The sequence below is a fragment of the Passer domesticus genome, chromosome 18, assembly GCF_036417665.1.
Source record: "Passer domesticus isolate bPasDom1 chromosome 18, bPasDom1.hap1, whole genome shotgun sequence".
In the NCBI taxonomy this organism is placed as follows: domain Eukaryota; kingdom Metazoa; phylum Chordata; class Aves; order Passeriformes; family Passeridae; genus Passer; species Passer domesticus.
Genome location: NC_087491.1, coordinates 8021963 through 8045386, shown reverse-complemented (window position 1 = coordinate 8045386; position 23424 = coordinate 8021963). Strand labels below are relative to the sequence as shown.

General features: G+C 57.5%; 2 protein-coding genes and 1 long non-coding RNA gene across 5 annotated transcripts in view; 1 reads left to right on the top strand and 2 right to left on the bottom strand.

The window, feature by feature from the left end:
- Window positions 1-5947: 5947 nt before the first annotated feature.
- Window positions 5948-11010, top strand: ASB6 (ankyrin repeat and SOCS box containing 6). Its single transcript, XM_064393402.1, has 7 exons — window positions 5948-6031; window positions 6891-7068; window positions 7434-7615; window positions 7973-8079; window positions 8380-8488; window positions 8962-9048; window positions 9219-11010. The coding sequence occupies exons 2-7, from the start codon at window positions 6956-6958 to the stop codon at window positions 9896-9898; spliced, it is 1278 nt and encodes a 425-aa protein (XP_064249472.1). The 5' UTR covers window positions 5948-6031; window positions 6891-6955; the 3' UTR covers window positions 9899-11010.
- Window positions 11011-11728: 718 nt separating this feature from the next.
- Window positions 11729-14918, bottom strand: NTMT1 (N-terminal Xaa-Pro-Lys N-methyltransferase 1). Of its 3 annotated transcripts, none has more exons than XM_064393404.1 (5): window positions 14830-14918; window positions 13852-13902; window positions 12884-13086; window positions 12495-12747; window positions 11729-12124 (listed from the first exon to the last, which is right to left on the bottom strand). In XM_064393404.1, the coding sequence occupies exons 3-5, from the start codon at window positions 13043-13045 to the stop codon at window positions 11868-11870; spliced, it is 672 nt and encodes a 223-aa protein (XP_064249474.1). In that variant the 5' UTR covers window positions 13046-13086; window positions 13852-13902; window positions 14830-14918; the 3' UTR covers window positions 11729-11867. The 3 variants fall into 3 exon arrangements, with proteins under 3 accessions (XP_064249474.1, XP_064249475.1, XP_064249473.1); XM_064393405.1 differs by lacking the exon at window positions 14830-14918 and adding an exon at window positions 14664-14734; XM_064393403.1 differs by lacking the exon at window positions 14830-14918 and having other exon boundaries at window positions 13852-14621.
- Window positions 14919-20227: 5309 nt separating this feature from the next.
- LOC135283164 (uncharacterized) overlaps window positions 20228-23424 on the bottom strand; it is a 63613-nt gene continuing 60416 nt past the window's right edge. Inside the window, exon 4 of the long non-coding RNA XR_010349030.1 lies at window positions 20228-22143. This is a non-coding gene — a long non-coding RNA (uncharacterized LOC135283164). The remainder of the gene's footprint in view (window positions 22144-23424) is intronic.

The following is a 23424-nucleotide window of genomic DNA, read 5'->3' as shown; positions in this document are numbered from 1 at the left end:
CCAGCCCGAGGTGCCGGGCCGCTCCCCGGCCCCCTTCCCCACCCACCCCCACCGCCCAAAAAAAGAAAAAAAAAAAGGGGAGAAAAAAAATTAAAATAATTATAATTTTTTTTTAAATAAGGGGGGGAAAAAAAAATCACGGCTGCCCTGAGTCCGGCTCCCTCCCCAGCCCCTGTTCCGCCTTGTGCTGACGTCTGGGGAAAAAACCACGCTCCCAGCCCAAACTTTCTTCCCCTGCTCTTTGCTCTGGAGCTGTTCAAACAAACGCCCCTGCTCCGAGCCTCGCCCCCCCGGCCCTGCGAGCTGCCCCCCTGCCAGGCACCGCGGAAAGGGGGGCACAGAGGGGGGCACAAGGGGGGCAGAGCCGCTTCCCCCCCTCCTTCTCTCCCCCCTTATCCCATCCGCATCCCCCCCCAGCCCTGCTTTAAGTGCTTCTATCAACAAGTGTAAGTGGCTGCGCTCCGCGGGGAGGGATGGGGTGGGCTGGGGGGAGAGGTGACCCGCAGGTTAGCGGGGGACACGGCCCCCCTCCACCTCCACCCGCCCCCCTCCTCCGGTCCCCATCAACCCCGCAGCAAGGTCGCCTCTCCTGGGAAAAGCCTGGCTCTCTCGCCTTAATGAGATAATTACGTCCTGCACCACTGTTAAAAACTCATAGGCTGCTTCCCTTGGGGTTAGAAAGAAACCTCCCTAATGAAAACCAGCCACCGGGAAAAAGGCGTTTTTCCTCTTTAAAATTCTCTCTATTTATATATATATATATGTATTCATGCACACAGATATGCAGGGAGGGAGGGAGAGGGGCAGACCCGGGCTGGCTGCCGGTGTCCGGACAGCGCTGGGCTCGGCGCGACGAGCACAAACCGAGGAGCTCAAACCATTTTTGCTTCCCCTCGATGGCAGCTCTCCCCGCTGCGGGGACACTCGGGCAGGGCTGCGCTGGGATCCACGCGGGCGGCTCCGAGCTGGGAACATCCCCGCTCCGGCCCGGCCCAGGGAGGCAAACCCCGGCTGAGTTATTTGAACTTTTGCAGCAAGCTTTCCTTGCGCTCCCTTCCCCTGCAGCCGAGGGGTTTTGAAGGCGGCCAGCGCTGCCAAATCTGATCTTCCTGACGGGGCAGCGGCTTCCCAGAGCTCTCCAGCTCGGAGGGGGGGCAGCTGAAGGCAGATTTTGGCTCTCTCCGGCTCTGCGGGGGGCTCCTCCAGCGTGCACACAGCCAGCCCAGCCTCCCTTCCCCCTCCTTTTATTGGGGAGGGTCCGTCTATTGGTTCTGTCGGTCCTCGGGGCGCTTTGGGAGCCAGCTCCGGTGTCTGGTGGTGTCCCCTCGGGGTGTAAATCTCGGGCTGCTGTCACACTGCCCCTGCTCCTGCTTCCCCGCGGGGTCTCCCAAAGATGGGAGTTTTGGCTCTGCCCAGCACCCAGCTGGACATGTCCCCATCCCCCCGTGCCCACCACACTTATGCACTCCATGTGTATTTTTATTTTATTTTATTTTATTTTATTTTATTTTATTTTATTTTATTTTATTTTATTTTATTTTATTTTTATTATATTTTTATTTTATTTTATTTTATTTTACGTTATTTTATTTTATATTTTTAAATGTTACTTTATTTTATTTTATATTTTTAAATTTTATTTCAGTTCATTTCATTTCATTTTTAAAATATTTTATTTTATTTTATTTTATTTTATTTTATTTTATTTTATTTTATTTTATTTTATTTTTATTTTTATTTCATTTTATTTTATTTTGTTTTGTTTTATTTTATTTTATTTTTATACAAATAAATTGCCAGCAGCCCTCCTGGCTGCTCCGTGCTCCCAGGGAGGGGATGGCAGCATCCCCCCCTGTGACCACCGGGCTCTGGGGGAGCCAGCACAGCCTCATGCCACCCTTCCCTCTCTCCATCCTGCTTTTCCCCACCCTGGCTGTGGGACAGACCCTCCCCAGGATGGGGACGACCCCAAAATCTGCTGCAGGACCAGGCCTGGCAGTGACCCTTCAGCAGCGGGCACTGGCTGTCCCCAGGGCAGTGGGACCCCGTCCTTGGGGTGCCCAGCCCCCCCTCTTGTCTGGGGACATCTCGCTGTGATCATTTCGGGGTGCCCGGTCCTGGCCCATGGAGGGCAGCAGGGGGGAGGGAGCAGCCCCATCCCCGTTTATAACCCTCTTCCTCCTCCTTGTTTAGGGCCAGACCTTATTCCTGAGCTGTCTGGCTTTTCCAGGGCAGCCGGCGTTCCCTCAGTCCGTGGCATTAAATAATTAAATGGAGGGAATAATCGTCGGTGAAACCCCCTTGGGTTCGCACTTCCTCGGGCCCTGTGATTGCTGATATTTTTTTGGTTGAAATATGACCTTTTTTATGATCAAAGGGGATCAGAGTTCCAAAGGAAAGTTTAAAAAAAAAAAAAAGAAAAAAAAAAGGAGGGCAAGCATTTTCTTTTTTTCCCAGTCCTAGCGGTCTGGTAAAGTTTCTTTAGACATGCAAAGATTTACACACCTTTCTGCAGGGTGCCTTAAATTACCCTCCAACTCTTTACACATTTCCATGAGCAGAGCAAGAACAGTAAGTCATTGAGAAATTAACTGGCCTTTCAGTAATATCCCCTGTCGGCCTTTCAGAAGGAGAATGTCTAATGACTTTTTTGAAGTAGAGGTCAGGGTTTGCTTTTTTTAAATAAAACAATCTGTATTAATGCAATTTCCTTTTTAGCTGTAGGATTTGCCCCTTTTTTTCCTCAGCATCGTTTTTTTAACGCCACCAGCCACACGAGGCATCCCAAGCAAGACCTGACTGAAACACACACTCCTGGCGTTTCCTAACCCACTTTTGCAAGCTCTTCTCCTTTATTTTTTTGGTAAAAATCGTGTTTTAAAATGGAATTTGAAGCTGGCAAGGTGGCTCTTGGCTTTGGGCACAACGTGGGTGGTGCAGGGACAAAGCTGAGCAGGTTTGCTTTACCTGAGAGCAGCACCTGGGTTTTGCTGAGCTGGGGGTGAGCTCTGAGCCCGGCTTTGCTGGGCCAGAACTGCTGGGCTGATGAAGAGAGGCACAGAGCTGGCAGGGCTGAGCTGGGCTCCTCGGGGTGAGCATCTGCCTGGCCAGGCTTGCAGCCCTTGGGATGGACGGGTTTCTGTTTGCCAGCCCTTCACCTTCCTCACAAAAGAAAAAGATTCAAAATATTATATTTTTTGGTAATCTCACTTGGTGTTTTCTTGGGGCTTTCCTGATATTTCTCTCCCTCTGTGCCAGTACCTTTTGCTTCCACGGTGCTCAGCATGGCACGGACCTGGGTGTGCTCTGCCAGCCCCAGCCCCTCCTCACCCCAAAACCGTGGGCTGGGGCAGTGCAGCCCCCTTGGAGCACTGCCTGGGAGGGTGCTGCTCCTTGTTTCACCCAGTGTTCCAGGCTAACATTCCCAAAATCTTGCCCCGTGGACGTTCTGGTGTGGAGAGCTGGGCTGGCTCGTGCCCAGCTGAGGGAGTTTCTGACTGTGGGGCTGCACTGGAGGATGCTCAGAGTGCAGTGTGGGGTGGTGGGGGCTTGGCAGGACCAGAAACCGGCTCTGGGGGTGGGAGGGTGCCCAGCTCTGCCCTTCCCAGCAGGAATGGTGTTTCTGGATTGACTCTTTCTCCCTCCATCCCAAAAGTACAGCATGCCCTGTGCTGGCTCCTCTCCTCTCCTCTCCCCTGCAGCCCTCACGACTCCCCCCAGTGCCTCCTGGCTCCCTGTCTCTGTGGTCGGTGGTGTTATAAAACACCCCAGCCAGCCCCTGGGTGAAGATTTTTCTCCCAGCTTTCTCATTCCCTCTCTTTCTGCCTCTCTTCTGCTCTTTCTTTCTCTCCCTCTCTTTCTTTCCCTGCCAGGAATCCCAGTCAGTCCCAGATGAACCAATACTCCGTGGCTCTGCTATTTCCCTTTTATTCCCCCCCCCTCCTCCTTCAACAGCGAGATGGGAAAAGAGTGAACTAAAAAAAAAAAAAAAGAAAAAAAAAAAGAGAAAGAAAGAAAGAAAAAAATCAAAGCGGCACATATTGGATCCAGATGTGCTTACAGCCCTTTCCAGCAATTTAATTAAATTCCCCCAGACAGCCAGGAGGATTTCTTAATGATCAAATTTCCCTGGCTTTCCTCCTAAAATGCCCCTCTTTCTTCGGCTGGCTGTTGCTGTGTCTCCCTGATGGATGGCCAGCCCGCATTCTTCCTTGTCCAGGGCCGTGGGGAGGCAGGGGCAGAGCCCCCAAGCACGGGGCCCTGCTCCCAAAACCTCTGCTCCCAGGAAACGTGGGGCTGGGGACCCCCTCCCCGGGCTCTCGAGGTGTGCTGGTGGCACGGGGGGCTCAGCCCGTGGCTGTCCTGCCGTGTCACCTCCCAGGGCGGCTCTGGAGCCAGGTTTGGTCCCACACTGTGTCCCCAAAGCCTCATTTTGAGCTGGGGGTCCCAGGCTGGGCTCCTCAAAAGGCACACTTGGGCTGGCACGGCCCTTTGGGGCACTCTGGGTCCCCTCTCATCCCCAGGGACAGCGTGGCTGGGGTCAGAGGTGGCACTGGGGTGACCCTGCCGTGGCAGCCCCCCTTTCCCAGCCAGCAGCAGAAAGGAGCAGTGATTTCTCCCCAAAATGGTGTCGGTGGAGGGCTGGACCACCGGTGGCACAGGGATGGGGTTTGTGTCTGCTGCTGCCACTGGAATTGTGCGGCTCCAGGGTTTTTGGGACTATCAGGGGTTGGGCTTTGCTGGGAACGCAGAGGGCCCGGGGTCTGGCTGTACCTGGGACTGGAATTGGGGTCCCTGCATTCCCAGTGGCTGCTGTGGTTTGAAGCCAGCTGAACCCTTTACCCAGAGGGACAAATCCCCACTGTGCCCCGCTCTTCCTTGCTGCTGCCCCCCTCTGCTCCCTGCCCAGGCTGGATGGGGTTATTTCCACCCCTTCTCGGGCAAACACGGGGAGGAGCCCCCCAAACCCCACCCGAGGGGTGCAGGGCTGCAGGGGGGTCCAGGCCAGCTGCCCATCGAGTCCCGGTGGCACCGGGGCCACCCTGCAAAGAGCCCCGCACGGGGGTCCCCCACCCTGGCACCCCAATCTGTGTGGGGAAGGGAAGGGTGGGAGCCGGGGGGGGACCGTGACAGCATGTCAGAAAAATGCCCAGCCGGCGCGGCCTCCTCGCCCCCTCTGCCCCGGGGCCACGGCTGCCTGCTGGAAGCGCTCCACCGGAATAAAATAAATACGTAAATAGGAAACCCAAGGCGGCTGCAGTTACTGCCGCTCGGCAGAGCTCCCCGCGCCGGCAGATTCCGCCAGAATAATAATAAAAATAATGATGATTGTGATAATAGCACCAATAAATCCTGGGTTGATGCTCCCCCTGGTAGCTGTTGCGGCAGGGGAGGGTCCGGGCGCTGCGGGCAGCGGCACCAGAGCCACCCCGAGCCCCGGGGGGGGACAGCCACTGCGTGCCACCGCCCAGCAAAGCCAGCCCGGCCTGGCGGGGTGCTCCAGAGGGAGGGGGACATCGGGGGAAAAGGGGGGACACCCGGAGGGGGGGACACACAGGGATGGGGGACACGTGGGGAGGGGGACACATGGGGGGGGGGACATTCGGGCAGGGAGGGGGGAGGACAGCGGGGAAGGGGATACTGAGGGCGTGGCACCCGTGAGAGAGGGGACACCGGGGGGACACCGGGGGGGACAGAGGGGGGGACAGAGGGGGGGGGAAAGAGGGGGGACACGGGGGGGGGGGGGTGTTCCCCCCCTCCCGCGCGCGGCCGCGTGCTGCCCCCTGCTGGCCGCGCCCACACGGCCACGCCCCACTGAGACCACGCCCCTTTAAGACCACGCCCTGATCAAGCCACGCCCATACGACCATGCCGCTTTAGGAGGCCGCGCCTTCCAGCGAGGCCACGCCCTCCTGATAGGCCACGCCCCTGTGACCACACCCACATTTCGGGACCACCCCCTCGCTGAGGCCCCGCCCCCGCGGTTCCGGTTCCCGTTCCGGTTCCGGTTCCGGTGGCGGTGCCCAGGCAGGTGAGGGGCGGCGGGGCCGGGGCCGGGCCGTGAGGGGCGGGCGGTGCCGCGGCCTCCCTGCCCTGCCCGTGCTGCTCCCGGAGCTCGGGGCCGCCGGCGGGGCTTGCGCTGGAGTTTGTGCGGGGTTATTTGTGGGAGTAAACCCAGGGTTGTGGGCTCGTTTGGGGTTTTTTTCCCCTCCGCTACAGCCTGGTCTGCCCCCTCAGGGAAAGGTGTGATGAGTGTTTTTAAGGCATCTAAAAATATATGGATGCCGCCACTCAGCCTGTCAGGGTGCATACCCTTATTTATTTATTTATTTACACCTACGTGCTGGTAATAACAAAAATATCCCGACTTTAAAGCATTGTAAAACGCACAGAAAAACAAATTCGTTCTATCTTTATTGGCTTATCTTAATTGGGCTATTTAACTTAAGTAAAGAACGATGAGGAAGGGCGGGTGTGTGTTTTACAGATCTCCAGGCAGGTCTCGTTTCTGCTCCCGCTGGCTCTGGGGCTGCTGCCCTTTCCCCCCCGCGGGAGATTTTGGGGCTCCCGGCGGGGTCTGGCGGGCCCGGTGCTCCCGGGGTGGCTCCAGCCCCTTGTCCCATAAAAGCCAGGCAGGGATGTGCTGGTGGCAGACCCGCAGGGCCCCCCAGCCTGGGGGCTCCTGGCACAGGGGTCCCGTCCTGGCTGTGCCCGGGGCGTTCCCACCCCGTGCCCAGATCACCGCAGGGCGCAGCTCTGCTGCAGGAGATAACTCAGAGCCCCCAGAGCCGTGTGTGGGAGGAGATCCCTGCGCCGCGCTGCCCTTACACGAGGAGGGGGAGGCCGTGCTTTCTGCATCCCAACCTGCTGACAGGCTGTTTGTTTTGAAGGGAGGGAGGAGCCCCCCGAGCGGGGCCGTGCTGCAGCCCCGGGCAGGGGGCAGGGGCACAGCACCATGCCCTTCCTGCACGGCTTCCGCAGGATCGTGCTGGAGTACCAGCCCCTGGTGGACGAGCTGCTGGGGCTGCTGGCCACGCCCGGCACCGAAGGGCAGAGCTCCCTGCAGAGGTGAGAGCAGGGGGTGCACACCCCGGGGTGTTCCTGGGGGATGGTTGGAGCTCGGGGAGGTGGCCAGGGTTGGACAGCCCCCAGCCTGGGGAGCAGCTCATCCCACAGGCCGTTCTTTGGGAATGTGGAGCAGAGCAAGGCAGGCACAGGAGCTGTGGGGGCTCCCCAGGAACAGCCCTTTCTGCCTGACCCCTGGCAACAAAGCCTGAGCTGGGGCTCAGCTGAGGCCCTGAGGCTGCTGTGTAACCCCTCAGAGACCCGCTGAGGGAAGACCAGGGGTTTTCCTTCTTCCCCAGTGCCACTTTGACCCTTGCACACCTGAGCTATGCTCACTGAGTAACTGCTGGGTTTTTGTGTGCCTCAAGCCCTGCCTGCCTGGACAGTGACAGGAGCCAGCTCTCAGCTGTGAGAAGAGTCCTGGAGAGGGAGACCCACTCCCCGTTTTATCAGGAAGGTGTGAGCTATGCCCTGCTGAAGGTCACTGAGCTGGGGCTCATCCCTGCTGCAGAAATCCTCCTGGAATTTGGTGCTGACCTCAGCTTTGAAGGTGAGCCTGGTGGGAACGGGGCTGGGCCAGGAGAAACCAGCAGATGAGAAGCTGCCCTGGGAGGGGGGGATAGCTGGGACAGAAAGAGGGTGTGCTACCAGCTCAGACACTCCTGCTCCATGCTGGAGTAGTGTGGATGTGCCTTGGGAGACCCAGCCACGAGGATGGACTGAGGGACACCAGGGACTCGGGGGCTTTTGGTGGGATGGAGCCGTTGGAGCGGCAGGACCCGGGGTGCTGTGACAGCCTGGGGTGCCGTGACAGCCCCGTTTTCACTGTGCTCCCAGGGCCCCCTTCCACTCTCAGGAGGCCGTTTTGGGGAAGCCCTTTGCTCTCTCTGACTGTTTTTATCCCCAGACCCCGTCACCTACTACACGCCCCTGCACATGGCGGTGCTGCGCAACCAGCCGGACGCGGTGGAGCTGCTGGTGCACCACGGCGCCGACATCAACCGCAGAGACCGGGTACGGCCCCTGAGCCACAGCCTGGGCTGCTCTGCTCTGGGGACAGCCCTCCTGCCTCCCTCCTGCCTGGCCTCACCCCCTCCTGCTTCCCCTCGGCACGTCCCTGTGCCTGCTGTCCGTGCCCTGCTGCTGGGGCAGAAGGTCGCGGTTCTTCGGCCGAGCCCCTGCCTTGCAGCAGTGAGGGAGGAGGCTGGAGAGACACTTACTGTGGCCAAGATAAAACCCCAGCAGCACTCCCTGCAGACACTCACAGTCTACAGTATCTAGCCGTGTTTTTAACTGTTTTTAATTGTTGTGCAGATCCACGAGAGCAGTCCCCTGGACCTGGCCAGTGAGGAGCCCGAGCGCTTGCCGTGCCTGCGGCGGCTGCTGCAGCTGGGGGCCGACGTCAACGCCGCTGACAAGAACGGTCTGTGCACCCTGCCCGGCCCCCCAGCTGAGGGTGGGCTGGGGCAGGGCACGGGGCTGGGGCCATTTGCTGCTGCACCTACTCACAGTCGGGTTTGGGAGTTGGGAGAAGCTGGCAGAACCTCCCTGCACTCAGTATTTTCTCCTGCTGTGCTGGCTGTGTGAATGGGCTGAACCTAGCTCAGAGCAGTCCAGGGGAGGTGGGGTGGGCCAGGGCTGTGCCTCTGTCGTCCTGTGGTGCCCACTTGCTCTAAAACTCACTCTGCCCTGGCACATATACCCACTGAGACCTGCACGTGTGGCTGTGACTGTCCCCACAGCTGGCCACCATCACGGGGACAGTGGAAGCCTCTGCCAGAAGAAGGGTTGTCACTCCTGTGTTTGGCTGTCTGGTGGGTGGGGTGGATTGTTTTCCTTCCTGCCTTTTGGGGTGTCACCCTGTTGTCCTGTGACTGACTGATTGCTCCATTGCAGGGAAGACAGCACTGCTGCATGCCCTGGCCAGCAGTGACAGTGGCCAGATCCACAACACCGACAGCATCCGTCTCCTGCTGGAAGGAGGTAAAGAAAACCTTCTCCCCTTTTTGGGCTGGCTGATTCTTTGTGCAGCACCAGGCACTGCCCTCCTGACCCCTTTATGGAGTCAGAGTAAAGCCCAGGGGTGCTGGAGTTGGTGCTGGCCTGGTCTCACGCTCTGCAGTGTCAGTTACATTCTCTGTCCTTTCCTGCAGGCGCAGATGTCAGGGCTGCCACCAAAGATGGTGACACTGTCTTCACCTATGTCATCTACCTGCTGGGAGAGATGGCATACAGCTACACCGAGGAGGAGGCTGAGGAGATTGAGCGCTTCTGCTTCCGTGTCACGCAGCTGCTGCTGGCCCACGGTGCCAACCCCAGCGAGTGCCCAGCCTCGGAGTCCCTCACACACTTCTGCTTAAAAAGCTTCACAGACTACTTCCCACTGCTGCGGTTCCTGCTGGAGTCAGGTGCTGCCTACAACTGCTCCCTCCACGGTCCCTCGTGCTGGTCTGGCTTCCACATCGCCTTTGAGCACCTCTGCTGGCACCTCAGTCGCTTCAACGATGAAACCTGTTCCTCAGACCTCATCCAGAAGGGTCAGACTCTGCTGGAGCTCATGATGGCCAGCTCACAAGCCATCCAGCTGCCCAGCAATTTTGAGGTCAACACCAGCAGCTGTAGGGTCCATGGGGAGAAGGTCCAGACTCTGTTCTGCTCCCTGAAGCAGCTGGAGCGCTCGCCGCAGGCACTGAAACACCTCTGCAGGGTGTTCATCAGGCAGCGCCTGAAACCGTGGCCAGTGGATGACAAAATCAAGGCTCTGCCTCTCCCAGACAGGCTGAAGTGGTACCTCCTCATCGACCACACTGCTGCTGGGCACGAGGACCTGTGAGCCTGGCAGTGCCTGTGTCTGCTCCCTCCACAGCCCTGCTGTGCCTACAGCCACCTTATCTCTGCTCTGAGACAGCTTTCTCTGCAGCAAGAGGTGCTGCCATGGAGCCCCTCTCTGTGGCATTCTGGGGGTGTTTTCTTGGGCACAACATCACACCTGTGTTTGTGAAGGTCTCGTTGCTCTGGGGCATGTCCTGGGGAGGCAGGCAGAGCTCCTGGGCATGGGGGAGCTGGATACTGGGGCTGTTTGGAGGGAGATTAAGCAAAGGCTTGGGGCTGTGACTGGACAGACAGCCTGTCCCCTCTCCCAGCCCTGCCATGGCTGGGTGGTGCAGTGCCTTAGGTGTCCAGTGGAGTTGAGAGATGCCTCAGGGTGCTGGGAGAAGGAAGAGGTGTTCTGGCTTTCCTGCCTCTGGTCCTGCTGGTGGAAGCAGGTCTGGCATTGTCCTGTGGGTGTGGATGCCTTCCGTGCTCAGTGTGGATTTCTGACACTGGGGATGGCAGTGAAATGGGGCTGACTGCTCCATGCCCTCTGAGTTTCTGCACCCCATCCTGGCACAGAGGAACATCCACCAAGGACATCTCAGCTACTGGGCTCCAAAACACACAAAGGGATGTTTCCTAACATCATGGTGTCTTCCCTGTGCAAGGATGAGGAATGAGCAGTCAGCAGCTGAGTGCCTTGTGCCTCCTCATTCCTTGGCTTCTTCCTTTGGTGACCACTCCCAGGATCTTATTCTCCAGTGCCTCCTTCCCAGAAGGAATTGCTGCACCTGCAGGGCTGGTTCCAGCCTTGCCACAGCTGCCTGGCTCCCCTTTCTAGGCACCTGCTTCCTCATGACGTGCCAAAGGCTGGCCACAGAGCTGAGCCCCACACAGATTTGTTGGCTTGTACTGCTTTTCATGGAAGATGGATGGAGTAGATTAAGAGGAAAAATCTGTTCTGGTTAAAGAGAGTTTGTATCAGGTGGATCTGGGGTTCACTGGCATTTGGAACTGGAACTGTGTGTCCTGATGAACTGGTGCTTAAAAAAACCCAGCAATGTGATCAAATTCTGCCCTGGTGTCTGGAATGGGAACTGAACTATTAAATGAGGCCTTCTATAAAAACAACAGGGGCTTGTTTTTCCTTAGGAGAGGTGGGGTGAAGGACAGGAATGGGGGGATGGCTGGAGGATTGAGCTGCAGCTGACTCTGCACCTGGGCTCGCCCGTGGTAGCTGCTGTGGCAGTGCTGGCCACCCTGGGTCAGTGGCCAGACTTGGGTAAATGAAGGGAATATGGCCAAAGAGGAGACGGGAGTGTTCAAAGCCAGGTGATGGTGTGGGGTGCTGGGGCAGCACAGTGTCACAGCGATGGAGCTGGAGGTGACAGGCTGCAGGGGTCTCAGCAGCTCAGACCACACCAGTACACTGCCAGGGTTGCAAGGCTTTGGGGTACCCCATCCCTGCAGGAGGATGTGTAACTCAGGGTCACACACTCCTCCCTTTTTGCTGCCCATGTAGGAGACCTGCTCAGGGGTTTAAAGGTGAGGCCCCCTCAAAGCCCCAGAACCCAGTGTTGCCTCCCCACACCACCACAGGGAAACAGCTGAGGCTTCTCCCCTTTGCCTCACCCAGCTCACTGCTGAGCAGCAGGAAGGGGTCAAACAGCCAAGCAAGGAATGGAGCCCAGTCCATGCCAAAGGGCCCCAAGCTCCTGTTCCCGTGCAGGAGCCCTGTGCAATCTGCAGCTGCCCACGGATCACCTCGTGCATGGGAGACCCTCTTGCTCCTGTCCAGAGTCCCTGAAGGTGGCACAGAGACAACATGCACCTGACAAACCTCACGTGCAGAAGTGCAACAGCAGGAAAATGTATTTGGCAAACACCTCTTTTCACAAACAGCAGCAACTTGGAAGACAAAGTCCCGTCCTTGTCACCGGCCCCTGGAAGGGGAGTCACGACATGGGAGAGACCTTCTCCCGCTGCCCTCATCTCATGGCAAAGGTGTAGACGTGGTAGATCTCGTCAGGAAAGTTCTCCTGGCGCTCCTCGGCCAGGAGGTGCAGCCCAGCTCTGCGGATGATCTTGTGGACCACGTCCAGGTCCCGGCAGACGCTGCTGTCCACATCGTCCATGATCACACCCTCCTGGGCCATGTTGTCCTTGATGACCACGATGCCGTTGGGCCGCAGGCCGGCACGGCAGCGCTTCAGGAAGTCGGAGAGGTGGTTATCAGTGAGATGTCCTGGAGGGGCAGAGCAGGGGTTAGAGGGCAGAGGGTGACCAAGGGGAGGAAACACAGGAGCTGCATTTGGGATCCCTCAGGAACCAAATACTTGAGACATCTGCAGGGAAAGCTTTAGCTTGGGGGTGTCCAGTTTGTGTCTCACTACTCAACTTCTACCCAACCCACACCTCTGCTCTGGCCTCTGAGGGCTTGGGGGAAAAAGTACAGGGCCCCTCCATGGGCTGGGGAACAGCTGCCCACCCCAGGCCCCCAGCCACGCTGTGATGCTCATCCTTCATGCAGACCTCAAGCTGCATGAAGGTGCATAGGGCACCTGTCCCTAGGGAATGGGACAGGCTGGAAAGACCCCACAAGCAGTGACCCTCACCGATGACCCACTGGATCCAGATGACATCATAGGAGTTTGGCTCAGGGCTGAAGTCCTGGAGGCCGCAGCAGAAGTAGTTGCGCACCCGCCTGCCCTCCTCGCCCAGGTAGCTCTTGGCCTTGGTGAGGAAGTCCTCTGTCACATCCACCATGTCCACTGTCTTGAAGAGGGGCAGCAGCAGGCGCTTGGTGATCCGGCCAATGCCAGCCCCGCAGTCCAGAGCACGGGTTGTCCCCGTCCGGTTGGGACCATCCTGCAACAACACCCTGAGGGGTGAGTCCCACTGCGAGGCACCCACAGAGGAATGGGACAGCCACAAGAGCAGCCCATGGAGCAATTCAGAGGGAGAAGGGTGGGGTTTTAGGAGCACGACAAACCGTGCCACCTACCCGCAGAAACCTCTGCAGGAACTTCCTGGAGCTGTTGATGTCGATGCTGGAGATGTGGCCGTAGCCCCCCAACATGCCATCCACCGTGGGGGGCACATCCTTCCAGTACTTCTCTGCCTTGGAGTAAAACTCAAACTCGTTCTCCACCACCTCGCTGGTCATGCTGGCCTTGGGCACGTGCCCGCACGGGACTCACTGCTCCCCTGGCGTGGGAGAAACCCAAACCAGCGAGGAATGAGTCAGCTCTGCCAGTACCCCACACCCATTTATCACCCCTACCCCCTCCCCAGGGCCACTGCAAACTACAAAAACCTTCAGCTGAGAGCAAGAAGGAACAAAGATCTAAATCCTGGTATTTTCTGGAGATCAGCAAGCCCAAAACCCCTCCCTGGGCAGATGCCTCAGCCAGAACAGGCATGGCAGAGCCTTGCTCAGCAGTACATGCAATTATACGATTATATTTTAAGGCTGACCCACCCTTTTCACCTATTCTGCCTCTCCTTTCCCTGTCTTAACATTTTACAGATTTCATGTTTATGTGTGGCGACAACCCCATCAGTCACCTCCAATTACATCTCGAGTTGCTAAAAGTTATCCTGAGCACCTACCTGAGGACTGTAAATCTCAGCCGTGACCATAAGTTAGATATTTGCAATATAATAAAGTCAAGGTATAATCAGCAATACAAGCTATAAATCCCCCCCAGGCATCTCATAATTCAAACCACTATGGATTTGATTAACTGCACTGGGGATTAGAAACTAGATTTAAGGTGGCCAAAGGGTAAATTCAAGGACTTCAAACACCTTTACAAATAAAGAAATATATAGAGTTCGTGGCTTGAATTTGCTGGCAAATACCCCATTAGACACAAAACCTTTTCTATGGCAGCTTAGACAGGTTTGGTGGCCCCACGTGGCCTCGAACAGCCTAGGGACAGGAAAGGGGGACATGGCATCTCAACTTACAGGTCACTGGTGGAAATCCAGTTTGGCTCAGGAGCTGGTCTACGCTGTGATCTAGGAGCAAAGATGGGATTTAAGTGCCAAATCACCCCTCTAGTCCTGTAAGTGTGACCATGGCCCCAGGAAAGCACAGGTGAGACACCCAGCCCCACAGGCACGCTCCCAGGGGACAGGAGCTGCTGCTGGCCCTTAGCTCAGAGGCTGAGCCAGAGTGCAGCCAGCATGGAGGGCTCTCTTTCAGTGCTCCTGTCTGCGCTCCAATTTGAGCAGTTCTCCCGTCTGGTCTCACGGGCTGGGACTCGGGCTCACCCTCCCTGCAGTGACCCCATTCCTTGGCCCGGGTTTGGCTTGGTGAGTCCCTGGTGACTCATTTCTCAGGGTGTCACAGGCCACCAGCAGAGCAGCGAGCCCCCAGCCGCCCTAACCCGGCCCTAAACCTGAACCCGAACCCTTCCTGCCGCCCCAGGAGCCCCGGAGCGCGGCCGGGGCCCGCGGTAGGCCAGGGCTCGCCCCATGGCCGCCCGTGCCGTGGGGAGAAGGTCACACGGCGTGGAGGGGTCAGCTCGGTGTGCGGCCCTTGGCCCGGGCCGCGGGGCGGCCGGCCGGGGGACGGGGCTCCGCAGGCCGAGGGGCTGGGGCTGTGCCGGCCGGGGGTCCCGGCCCGGGCGCGGGGCTGTCACAGCGGCCCGGCGCGGTGCGAGGGGGCGGTCCCCGCCGCAAGGCCCGGCCCGGCCCCTTCGCCTCCCGCTGCCCGGGGTGAGCCCCCGCCGCGCTCCGGGCGCTGCGGACCCCGCGGGCCGCCGGTGCAGCGCTACCCCGGCTCCGGCCCCGGCAGCTCCGCCGGCCCCCGCCGCGGCCCGTGGAGACGCTTGCCGGGGGTGCCGGGGGTGCCGGGGGGTGCCGGGGTGCGGGGCTGCGGGGGTGCCCGGTGCCGCCGCTCCCGCCGCTCCCTCGGGCCGCGACCCCCGCGCCCCCCGTTACCTCCGGCGGCGGCCGCGCGCTGCCCCCCCACGGCACGGGCGGCCGCGGGGACCAACCAGGCGGCGGCGTGGCGGTGACGTCACGGTGACGTCACGGGCGGGCACTGCCCTGCTCTCCCGCTGCCGCCCGCGCGGGGGCGCTGCGGGCCGGGGGCGGTCAGTGGTGGGTCGGACTGGGACGGACTGGGGAGGACTGGGATGGACTGGAACAGGCTGGGGAGGACTGGGATGGACTGGGACAGGCTGGGGAGGACTGGAACAGGCCGGGGAGGAGTGGGGCGGACCGGGCAGCCCAAGGAGAGCCCGCGAGTACCGCGCGGTTCTTGAGGGGCAGGCTACCACGGGAGCCCGGCCGGCTGGCACCGGGGTGACGGGAGCCGGGCTGGCCAGAACAAGAAGCCGCGGGGGTGTCCTGGCCGGGCTGCCCGCGTGTCCCCGTCCCGGCTCCGGCTCCTGCCCCGCTCCTGTCCCGCCGTTGTCCTTGTCCCGGTCCCGTCCCGTCCCCTCCCGCCGTGCCCCGGCCCGGCCACCAGGGGGCGCTGTTGCCCCGCCGTTGCGCCGCGGGAACTTCGTCCTGAGGGGAGCGGGAGCCGCGCGTGCCCCGGCACCGAACACCGAACACAGAACCGGCACCGGCACAGAACCGGCACCCACAGAACCGGCACCGGCACAGAACCGGCACCGACACAGCCGGTACCGACACAGAACCGGCACCGACACAGCCGGTACCGACACAGAACCGGCACCGACACAGAACCGGCACCGACACAGAACCGGCACCGGCACAGAACCGGCACACACAGAACCGGCACCGACACAGAACCGGCACCGACACAGCCGGTACCGACACAGAACCGGCACCGACACAGCCGGTACCGACACAGAACCGGCGCCGACACACCCGGCACCGGCACAGAACCGGCACCCACAGAACCGGCACCCACACAGAACCGGCACCCACAGAACCGGCACCGACACAGAACCGGCACCCACACAGAACCGGCACCCACAGAACCGGCACCGACACAGAACCGGCACCCACAGAACCAGCACCGACACAGAACCGGCGCCGACACACCGACACAGCCGGTACCGACACAGAACCGGCACCCACACAGAACCGGCACCCACAGAACCGGCACCGACACAGAACCGGCACACACAGAACCGGCACCCACACAGAACCGGCACCGACACACCGACACAGCCGGTACCGACACAGAACCGGCACCCACACAGAACCGGCACCCACAGAACCGGCACCCACACACCCGGTACTGACACAGAACCGGCACCCACACACCCGCTACTGACAGAGCCCGGCACACGCAGCACCCAGCACCGACAAAGCCCGGTACCGACACACCCGGTACCGACTGACCCCCCCAGCACTGGCCCCTCACGTACCTGTGTCCCCCCTGTGCCCACTGCTCGGGTGTCCCCAGCTGTCCGTGCCCTCCCTGCCTGCTCCTGCCCGTGGGCAGCTGGGGCCTGAGGCTCGGCACAGCCGTGTCCCCTCACAGCACTGCTCACACCATCCCCTTTTGGGGTCTCACCCCACCCCACCCCAGCAGGACAGGGTTAACGGGACCCGGGGGTGCCCAAGGCCTTTGGAGGAGGATTGCTGTGGGGACAGTGACAGTGACAACACTGGGCTGGCTACTGTTTTGTCTGTGGGGAATGGAGGCTGGTGTGGATTGTCTGCTGTCTAATATGACCTGAGTCCTTCCCTCATCTTCCCCAGAAACCAAATAGCACAAAACCTGTAGGGAGAAAATCTGCTGGAAGCCACCCAAAGCTGTCAGAGGGCAGTGGCCAGAGGGGCAGTGCTGCATGGGCACAGGGGGAGCAGGGCCCATTCCCAGCACCAACCTCTCCCAAAATGTCCTCATGGCCCAAACAAGGTCTTGCTGTCCCCAAAACAGTTGCCCAGCCCACGGCCATCCAGAAATCCATGGCACAACCAAGATGTGGCCTCCGGGACAGAGCCCCTTACCATGGGACATATGCAGAAATGGAGTCCCCACCTTTGGGCAAACAAACATCAGCCTGGGACAGTTTTTGGGCCTCCAGGTCCCCTGAGTCCCTGTGAAAGGGTCTGAGTGTGCTGGGGACAGCAGTGACCTGAGCTGGTCACACCAGTGCTGACACCAGGAGCATGTGTTTAGTCAACTGCAGAGCAGGGGACACAGTAAGAGCATCTCTGTGCACAAAAAGCATTGCTTTTTGCAGCTTGTTTTTCATGTTTTAGAGAAACAAGGCTCTTTGTCACCAGGGAGGGGACACTGAGCACAGGGTGGTGGCACCTCGCTGCTCACAGGCAGGAGGGGTGTTTGGGAGGTGCATGGGGGTGACTGTCCCCATGCACAGGCACCTGAACGACCCAAACCCACCAGGTTTCCCCTCACTGAAGCTGCCAGAAGCCATTGCATCGCTCCAGTTGTCACCTGTGTTTTCAAGCAGGCAATGGGCACCTGCATCCCATCCATGCCACGTGTCTTCCTGCAGTATTTGCTGCCTCTGCTTCCCCAGCAAAAGGCACTTTTATCTTTATTTCACTGAGCTGCACTGGGGCTCCTGAAGACTCTTTCCATTAAGCCCCAGCCACCTCCTCCATCCCTTCATGATGGCAGGAAGGGAATGGTGCTGCCATCCCCTCCAGGGGCTGGGGCTCTGCTTTGGGCCCTCAGGTTACAATGAACCTTGCTGCAATTGCCTTAGCTCAGGGGCAGATCTTGTTTGCAAATGTTTCCTTTGATTTTATATTATTTTTATTGTTATTCATTTCGTTAAGGTAACAGAGTGTGGCTGAAAATTAAAAGGAAAAACTAAACTGAGTGTCCCTGAGCTTGCCATGTTTCTGAGCCCAGCTGGGGATGAGGGGTCCCAGCACTGGGGACTCCCTGTTGAGTCCCACTCTCTGCTGGAGACAGGTCCGACCTGGGGCCAGTTTGTGCAAAGCCAAATCTGCAAAAAAGAGTGGCAGCAGCAGCCAGAGCTCCAGCCACGCCGCAGAGCCGCCCGTGCCTTCCTGGGCTCAGCTGCCTCCCCGTGGTCACTGCTGCTGGGAAATGCTTTTCCTCTGACGGGTTTCAATCTTGTCACTCAGTAATTCCTTGTGTGACGAGACAGAAAACACCCCCAGACCCCTCTCTCCAGCCCATTTGTTTCCCTGCACACCCTCCCTCCTGCTCCCACTCACTTGCCACCTTCCAAGGCAATCATGGTGCTGCGATTGCTCTTCAGGAATATTATTTTTTTTCCTTTTCCCCAGGTGCCTAATCACCCTTATTACCCTTTTCTGATTAATTAATTCTAATTAATTTTGCACTATCATTTTTGAGAAGAGGTGACCAGGACAGCACATGTTGTTGCAGGTGATTTGCAAGGCAGGTCCTGCAGTGCTGGCAGGGCCCTTCCCTCAGTGTTGTTTAACCCAGGTCCAGGTGGGCACCTCCTGCCCCGTTTTCTACCATTAATGGCAATTAATAGAGCACTGAAACCTCCAAGGCCATGGGAAGAGCCCTGAGGTCCTTTCCTGGGAACCACAGGGGATGTTCCCATCTCCTCTGCTCTGCCTCAGCAGCAGGGTTCAACCCTGGCCAAACCTGCCCCCGTGTCCACATTTGCCCAGCTCCTTCAGCCAGCTCTGCTGTGCCATGGCCAAGGCTTGGGAAGTCAGAATAAATTAGGTCAGGGCTTCTCCATGCTCTGCCAAGAGCCACCAAGGCGCTCAGAAACACAGCAGAGACACGGGTCCCTTTGTCACCTCTCATCTTCCAGCACTGGTGCCAGTCCTTCTCCAGGTACCAGCAGGGGCTTCACCCGGGTTGCCCAAGGGCCTTTGTAGCCAAAAGCTGACATGGTTTGGGTGATTCTGCCCTTAAACACAGATGCCTTGGGGACAGAGGTCATTGTCCCTTTACTGTTTGTTCCAGAAGCAGTCCTGGTCTTCACCTCATCCCAAGTGCCTAGCGAAGGGAGGTGACACGGGCTGGGGGGCTGCAGCCACGCTCTTGTTCTTGTCAGGGCTTCCCATGTCGCTGTCACCAGCCACTGGCTGCTGTCCCCAAACAGTCTGGAGCTGGTCAGGCACTTCTGCTGGCCAGGTGTCCACCCAGCACAGCTCAGGACCAGGACTGTCCATCCCACCTCACTCCCTTGGCTGCTGGCACTTGTCAGGAGGCTGCAGCACCACCACCAACACTGCTGACACCCCCAGCAGCACAAAATATAAACCCCATATTTATTATATGTGGTATAATACATGTGATAGACTATAAACTGTAGATAATGTCTATAATGAATATATATATATATATAAATACCACATATATATATAATATATATATAAATACAATGTGTGCATAATATTGTGAATAGAACTGTGTACATATGTGTATATATATACATAAATAGTGTAAATGGACCATTTATTCCTACATATATTATATATACAGCATACCATATACACCATTCATATATACACATATATTTGTATACCACATAAGCAGATATATTTAGGTATATGCGTATATACAGGTATACAGATATGGATATATATATGTATAGACATTCATACATACATGCAAAATATAAAAAACATTTTAATGTGTTTGTATGGTGTACAGGTTTTGGTGAGGGGAAGGAGGGAGAGAGAGGGAGTATTTATGACTGGCTCCCTGGCCAGTGCAGGGCAGTGAAGAGGAAGAGGAGGGAGACAGAGAGGAAAGGTACAGCAGGGAGGAAAAGAGAGAATACAAACCGCTCCAAGTTACAAACGCTCCCCTCTTTGATTAATTGTACTTTCTGTTTGATAAATGTTACTCATGAGTATAAAATATGCAAAGCACTTAGCAAGTTCACACTGTTTAAAGAACTCAACTAACTAAATTAAAATTCGATGATAGAACAGAGCTGCTGAAGAGCAGCGTGGCAGCGCTGTCTGGGGAGCCAGCCCTGGGCCACAGCCACGCAATCCTGCCCGTGCCTCCCTCCCTGGAAAACACAGCCACAGCATCATCCAGCCCGAGGGAGATGGGTGAGTTTGGTGAGGCCGTGGGTGGGGATTTCTTGTGTGGTCCCCCGTGCCCTGGTTGGGGCCCTGTGGGGTGGTGAGGGGCTGTGAGGGGCCATTCCAGAGCATCCTCAGCCCCAACCCTGGTGCGGGGCTGCTTGCTGGCTTGGATGAGGCAGAGCTAAATTGCTTTCATTTCTAGGAACTACCCATTGCATCCGAGAAACCTGCTCCAGTGACTCAGTGGCTCCAGTCTACCACCCAAACCACAGACCAGGAGTTTTCTGGCACTGCTGAGCCCCAGTACAGCACCCCACAGTCCCACCCTGTGCCCCCTCACCCTGAACCACCACATCACCCTGGTGAGTGTCACCTCCCTGCCCACTCTCAGTGCTGTATCCTTCCAGCCCGTTGGAAAAAAAAAAAAAAACAACTCAGCCCCTCTTGGCTTTCCCAAAATGGCAGCTGAGCCCCCTCAGGTGACAGGGAGACCCCCGGCGTGGGAAGGCTGAGGGATCCAGCCCATGTGGGAGTCCTGCCAGCTCCTATCTCTGCCCCAGCTCAGGGGCTGGGGGATGCAGCGAGCACTCTGGGGAGGATGAGGTGTGCCCTGGGAGGATGCAGCAGGAGGATGCAGCAGGAGGATGCAGTGTGGACACCGAGCGGTGTCCCTGGCTCCCAGTGCATGGCACGTGCCTGGCTTGCACTGGCCACACTCCTGGGCCTCCAGCTCTCTGCCGTGCCATCCCGGCTGAGCAGGGCTGGCTGGAGGCGGCTGGGCTTCGAAAGCAGCAGCAGCTGTGTCAGGCAGGTAGCAGCTCCCTCCTGCCTGCAGTTGAGAGGAGAAAGAAAGAGGAAAACCTGGCCTGGATCTGGGTTGACTGAGCTCTTCCCTCTCTGATTCAAGATCCCCACTGGAGAGGTTTAAGTCGCTGGACAAGCCGCAGGACCCCAGGCCACCATCACTCTGACAGCACTTCACTGGAAACCTAAAAACATCCTAAATCCATCCTCAGCAGTGATGGAGCTTCATAATTTCTGTGGTGCCAACAAAACCAGACAGAATGCTGGTGCTGATCGGAAAAACTCTTCAAGTCTTACTGCCATGGGGTATTTCTTCACCTCCTCATTCTCCTGAGCCTCCTGCCAACCCTCCAGCCAAGCCCAGCTCTCAGGGCAAGAAGATGCAGGCAGGAAATGAGCAGGACAGAGGGATTTGACCAGGGGAAAAAGAATTTTTTTCTCCAAAGATCGAAGTTTCACTATGTGAAAAAATCCTTCTGCAAGGCATGACCCCTGCACCTCCGATGGGCAGAGACTAAAATGATCCACACTTTGCAAAACTTCCTGGGAGATGAGCTGGTGTGGCACCACAAGGCGCTGCTGCGGAGCCAGCCCCGAGCCCAGCCCGGAGCCCATCCCCAAGCCCAGCCCCGAGCCCCCGGCGCGGCCCCGGAGCCCCCGGCACATCCCATTGCGGCACGGCCGATGCCGCTCGCGGTGCGAAGAAGCCGGCTCAGCTTATCCTTGCAGTTTGAGCAACGATTTCGCCCCTGTGAACCCACCCGGCTGTAAATCCTGGCACAGGCAAGCCCCAAACATTCATTTCAGGCAACGCAGTTTGTGTCATCTCGGCATTAGCATTTGCACTCTTATTAATTAATACTTGTTAAACCAAGACTAAAAATAAAGCGCTCGGCTCCCTGTCTCAGCTAACGCCTCTTTGCCCTCGCCCGGCAGCACGGCTGGGCTGTGGCAGGCTCAGCACCCAGCTGCTCCCTTTTCCAGAGCCAGAACTGGAGAAAAGGACTGTGTTGAAGCAGGAATCCTGCTAAAGGAAAAATCACCCCTTTCTGCACCACCTTGGTGGGACAAGCCAGCCTTCCCGACCGTGGCTATGGGCGTGGGGGGAGTGACAGGGACAGCAGCACACACAGCATTTCACTTTTTTTTTTTTCCATTCCAGCTTCTGAATTTGTTTTTCTTTTGCCGCCCTTTTTCTTCCTGGGCTGGGCCAGCTTGGTTGCACTTCCCATTCAGAGCTGATTTCATTTCCCAGGCAGGACGTCCCCGGGAGGGCTGGTGCTCAGGAAGGAAATGGCTCATCATGGTGGGCACAGGTGAGCTCAGAGCCTGCACACAGGCAGGTGCTGCCACTGCTGCCTTCAACAGCATCCAACAGGCAGCAGATGATGCAGAAGTCCCTTTTTCCTGCCTGGGGCTGGCACTGCCCATCAGCATCCTTTTAGATGCACAGCAAGTGGCCGCACATGTGGGTTAGTGCTCGTGCTGGGGCACCTGTGGAGGAAAAAAGGGCCTGAAATGGGGGTCAGAAAAGCTTTTGGGGAACCCCAGGGTGAAACCCAGCAGGGTTTGGGCACAGGTCATGGTGCTCCTCACCACAATCCAGCCAACCATTAAACCTACCAGGCTCCATGTTTCCTCTGGTCCCAATTTCCCAAGCTCTTGGGCCCCCTTCAGAGCTCATCTGAGCAAAGAAAGCAAACTCTCAGCTCAAACACCTTCCCATATAGATTCTATAGATTCCAACAGATCTACAGCACACAGACCTGTGGAGCACTCGGAGCCAAGGCACAGTGCTGGATGGATGAGGCTGTGCCAACCACAGGGAAGGCAGCCTGGCCTGCAATATTTAATAACATCAATGATAATAACAGCAATAATAGTAATAACAACAACAGTAATTTTTTAGTTAACAGCTATTAATGAAAAGCAAGCCTGCAAATTTATGTGACTCCAGGAAAGCCCCAGGTCACGAATCTGCTTGACTTAAATCACCAAACTCTGTAACTCTTGGCCATTCCTCTGCCTTGGGTGTTCTTCCCAGAGCCCCTTGGCTTTAATCTGCTGGAGAAGCCCAGGCTCCAGCAGAGCAAAGCTGGAGTTCAGGATGCCATCCTCCTTTGCTGGGCTGTGACAGCCAGGTGGGGATTTGGGGGATCCCAGGAGTGGATTTGGGGGATCCCAGGAGTGGATTTAGGGGTGGAGGGGCTCTCCCAGCCCAGGCTGTGGGAAGGAGAAGCTGATGGCCAGGTTTCCCCTGAGCCTGGCTGGGACCAGGGCTGGCAGCAGGAGCAGCACTTGGGGATGCAGCACAGCTCACACGCGTTGGGAGTGAATGTTAATGGTGCCGAGCTCCTGGGAGAAATGATCAAATTCTTTGAATAAAGAGGGTAGGAGAGGAAGGGGAGGGGGAGGAAGGGAAAATAACTCCACAGATTAATCCTGCTGATGAAAATTAAAATTGGGCATTGCTGAACCAACCCCAAAATGAGCAGCTTTGGAGCCACAGCTCAACCTCAGCCTGGGTCGGGTCTGCCTGAGCCCCTGCCTGTGCCCCCAGACCCCACAATGTGTTCAGCCAGGAGCTCCCTGGGTGGCCTTGGGACAGGATCAGGTCCCAAGGCTGTGAAGGGTTGTGCTAACCTTGCTGTGAGCATCCTTCCCTTCAACAGTGTTATCTTCAACCCTGATGCCTTCACTTCACCTAGCTTTACTTGCCCAGAGGGCAAGTGAGCACCCAGAATTGTGAGGTTCATTTCAATAGCATTTTTTTTT

What these genes read in the sequence shown, in the direction of transcription:
- ASB6 (XM_064393402.1), top strand. Translation starts at nt 6,956, where the DNA reads ATGCCCTTCCTGCACGGCTTCCGCAGGATCGTGCTGGAGTACCAGCCC. An exon ending in TGCTGACCTCAGCTTTGAAG is followed by an intron (nt 7,616 to 7,972) that starts GTGAGCCTGGTG and finishes TTTTATCCCCAG; the next exon opens with ACCCCGTCACCTACTACACG. An exon ending in CAACGCCGCTGACAAGAACG is followed by an intron (nt 8,489 to 8,961) that starts GTCTGTGCACCC and finishes GCTCCATTGCAG; the next exon opens with GGAAGACAGCACTGCTGCAT.
- NTMT1 (XM_064393404.1), bottom strand. Translation starts at nt 13,045, where the DNA reads ATGACCAGCGAGGTGGTGGAGAACGAGTTTGAGTTTTACTCCAAGGCA. An exon ending in TCCTGCAGAGGTTTCTGCGG is followed by an intron (nt 12,748 to 12,883) that starts GTAGGTGGCACG and finishes GTGTTGTTGCAG; the next exon opens with GATGGTCCCAACCGGACGGG. An exon ending in CTGGATCCAGTGGGTCATCG is followed by an intron (nt 12,125 to 12,494) that starts GTGAGGGTCACT and finishes CTGCCCCTCCAG; the next exon opens with GACATCTCACTGATAACCAC.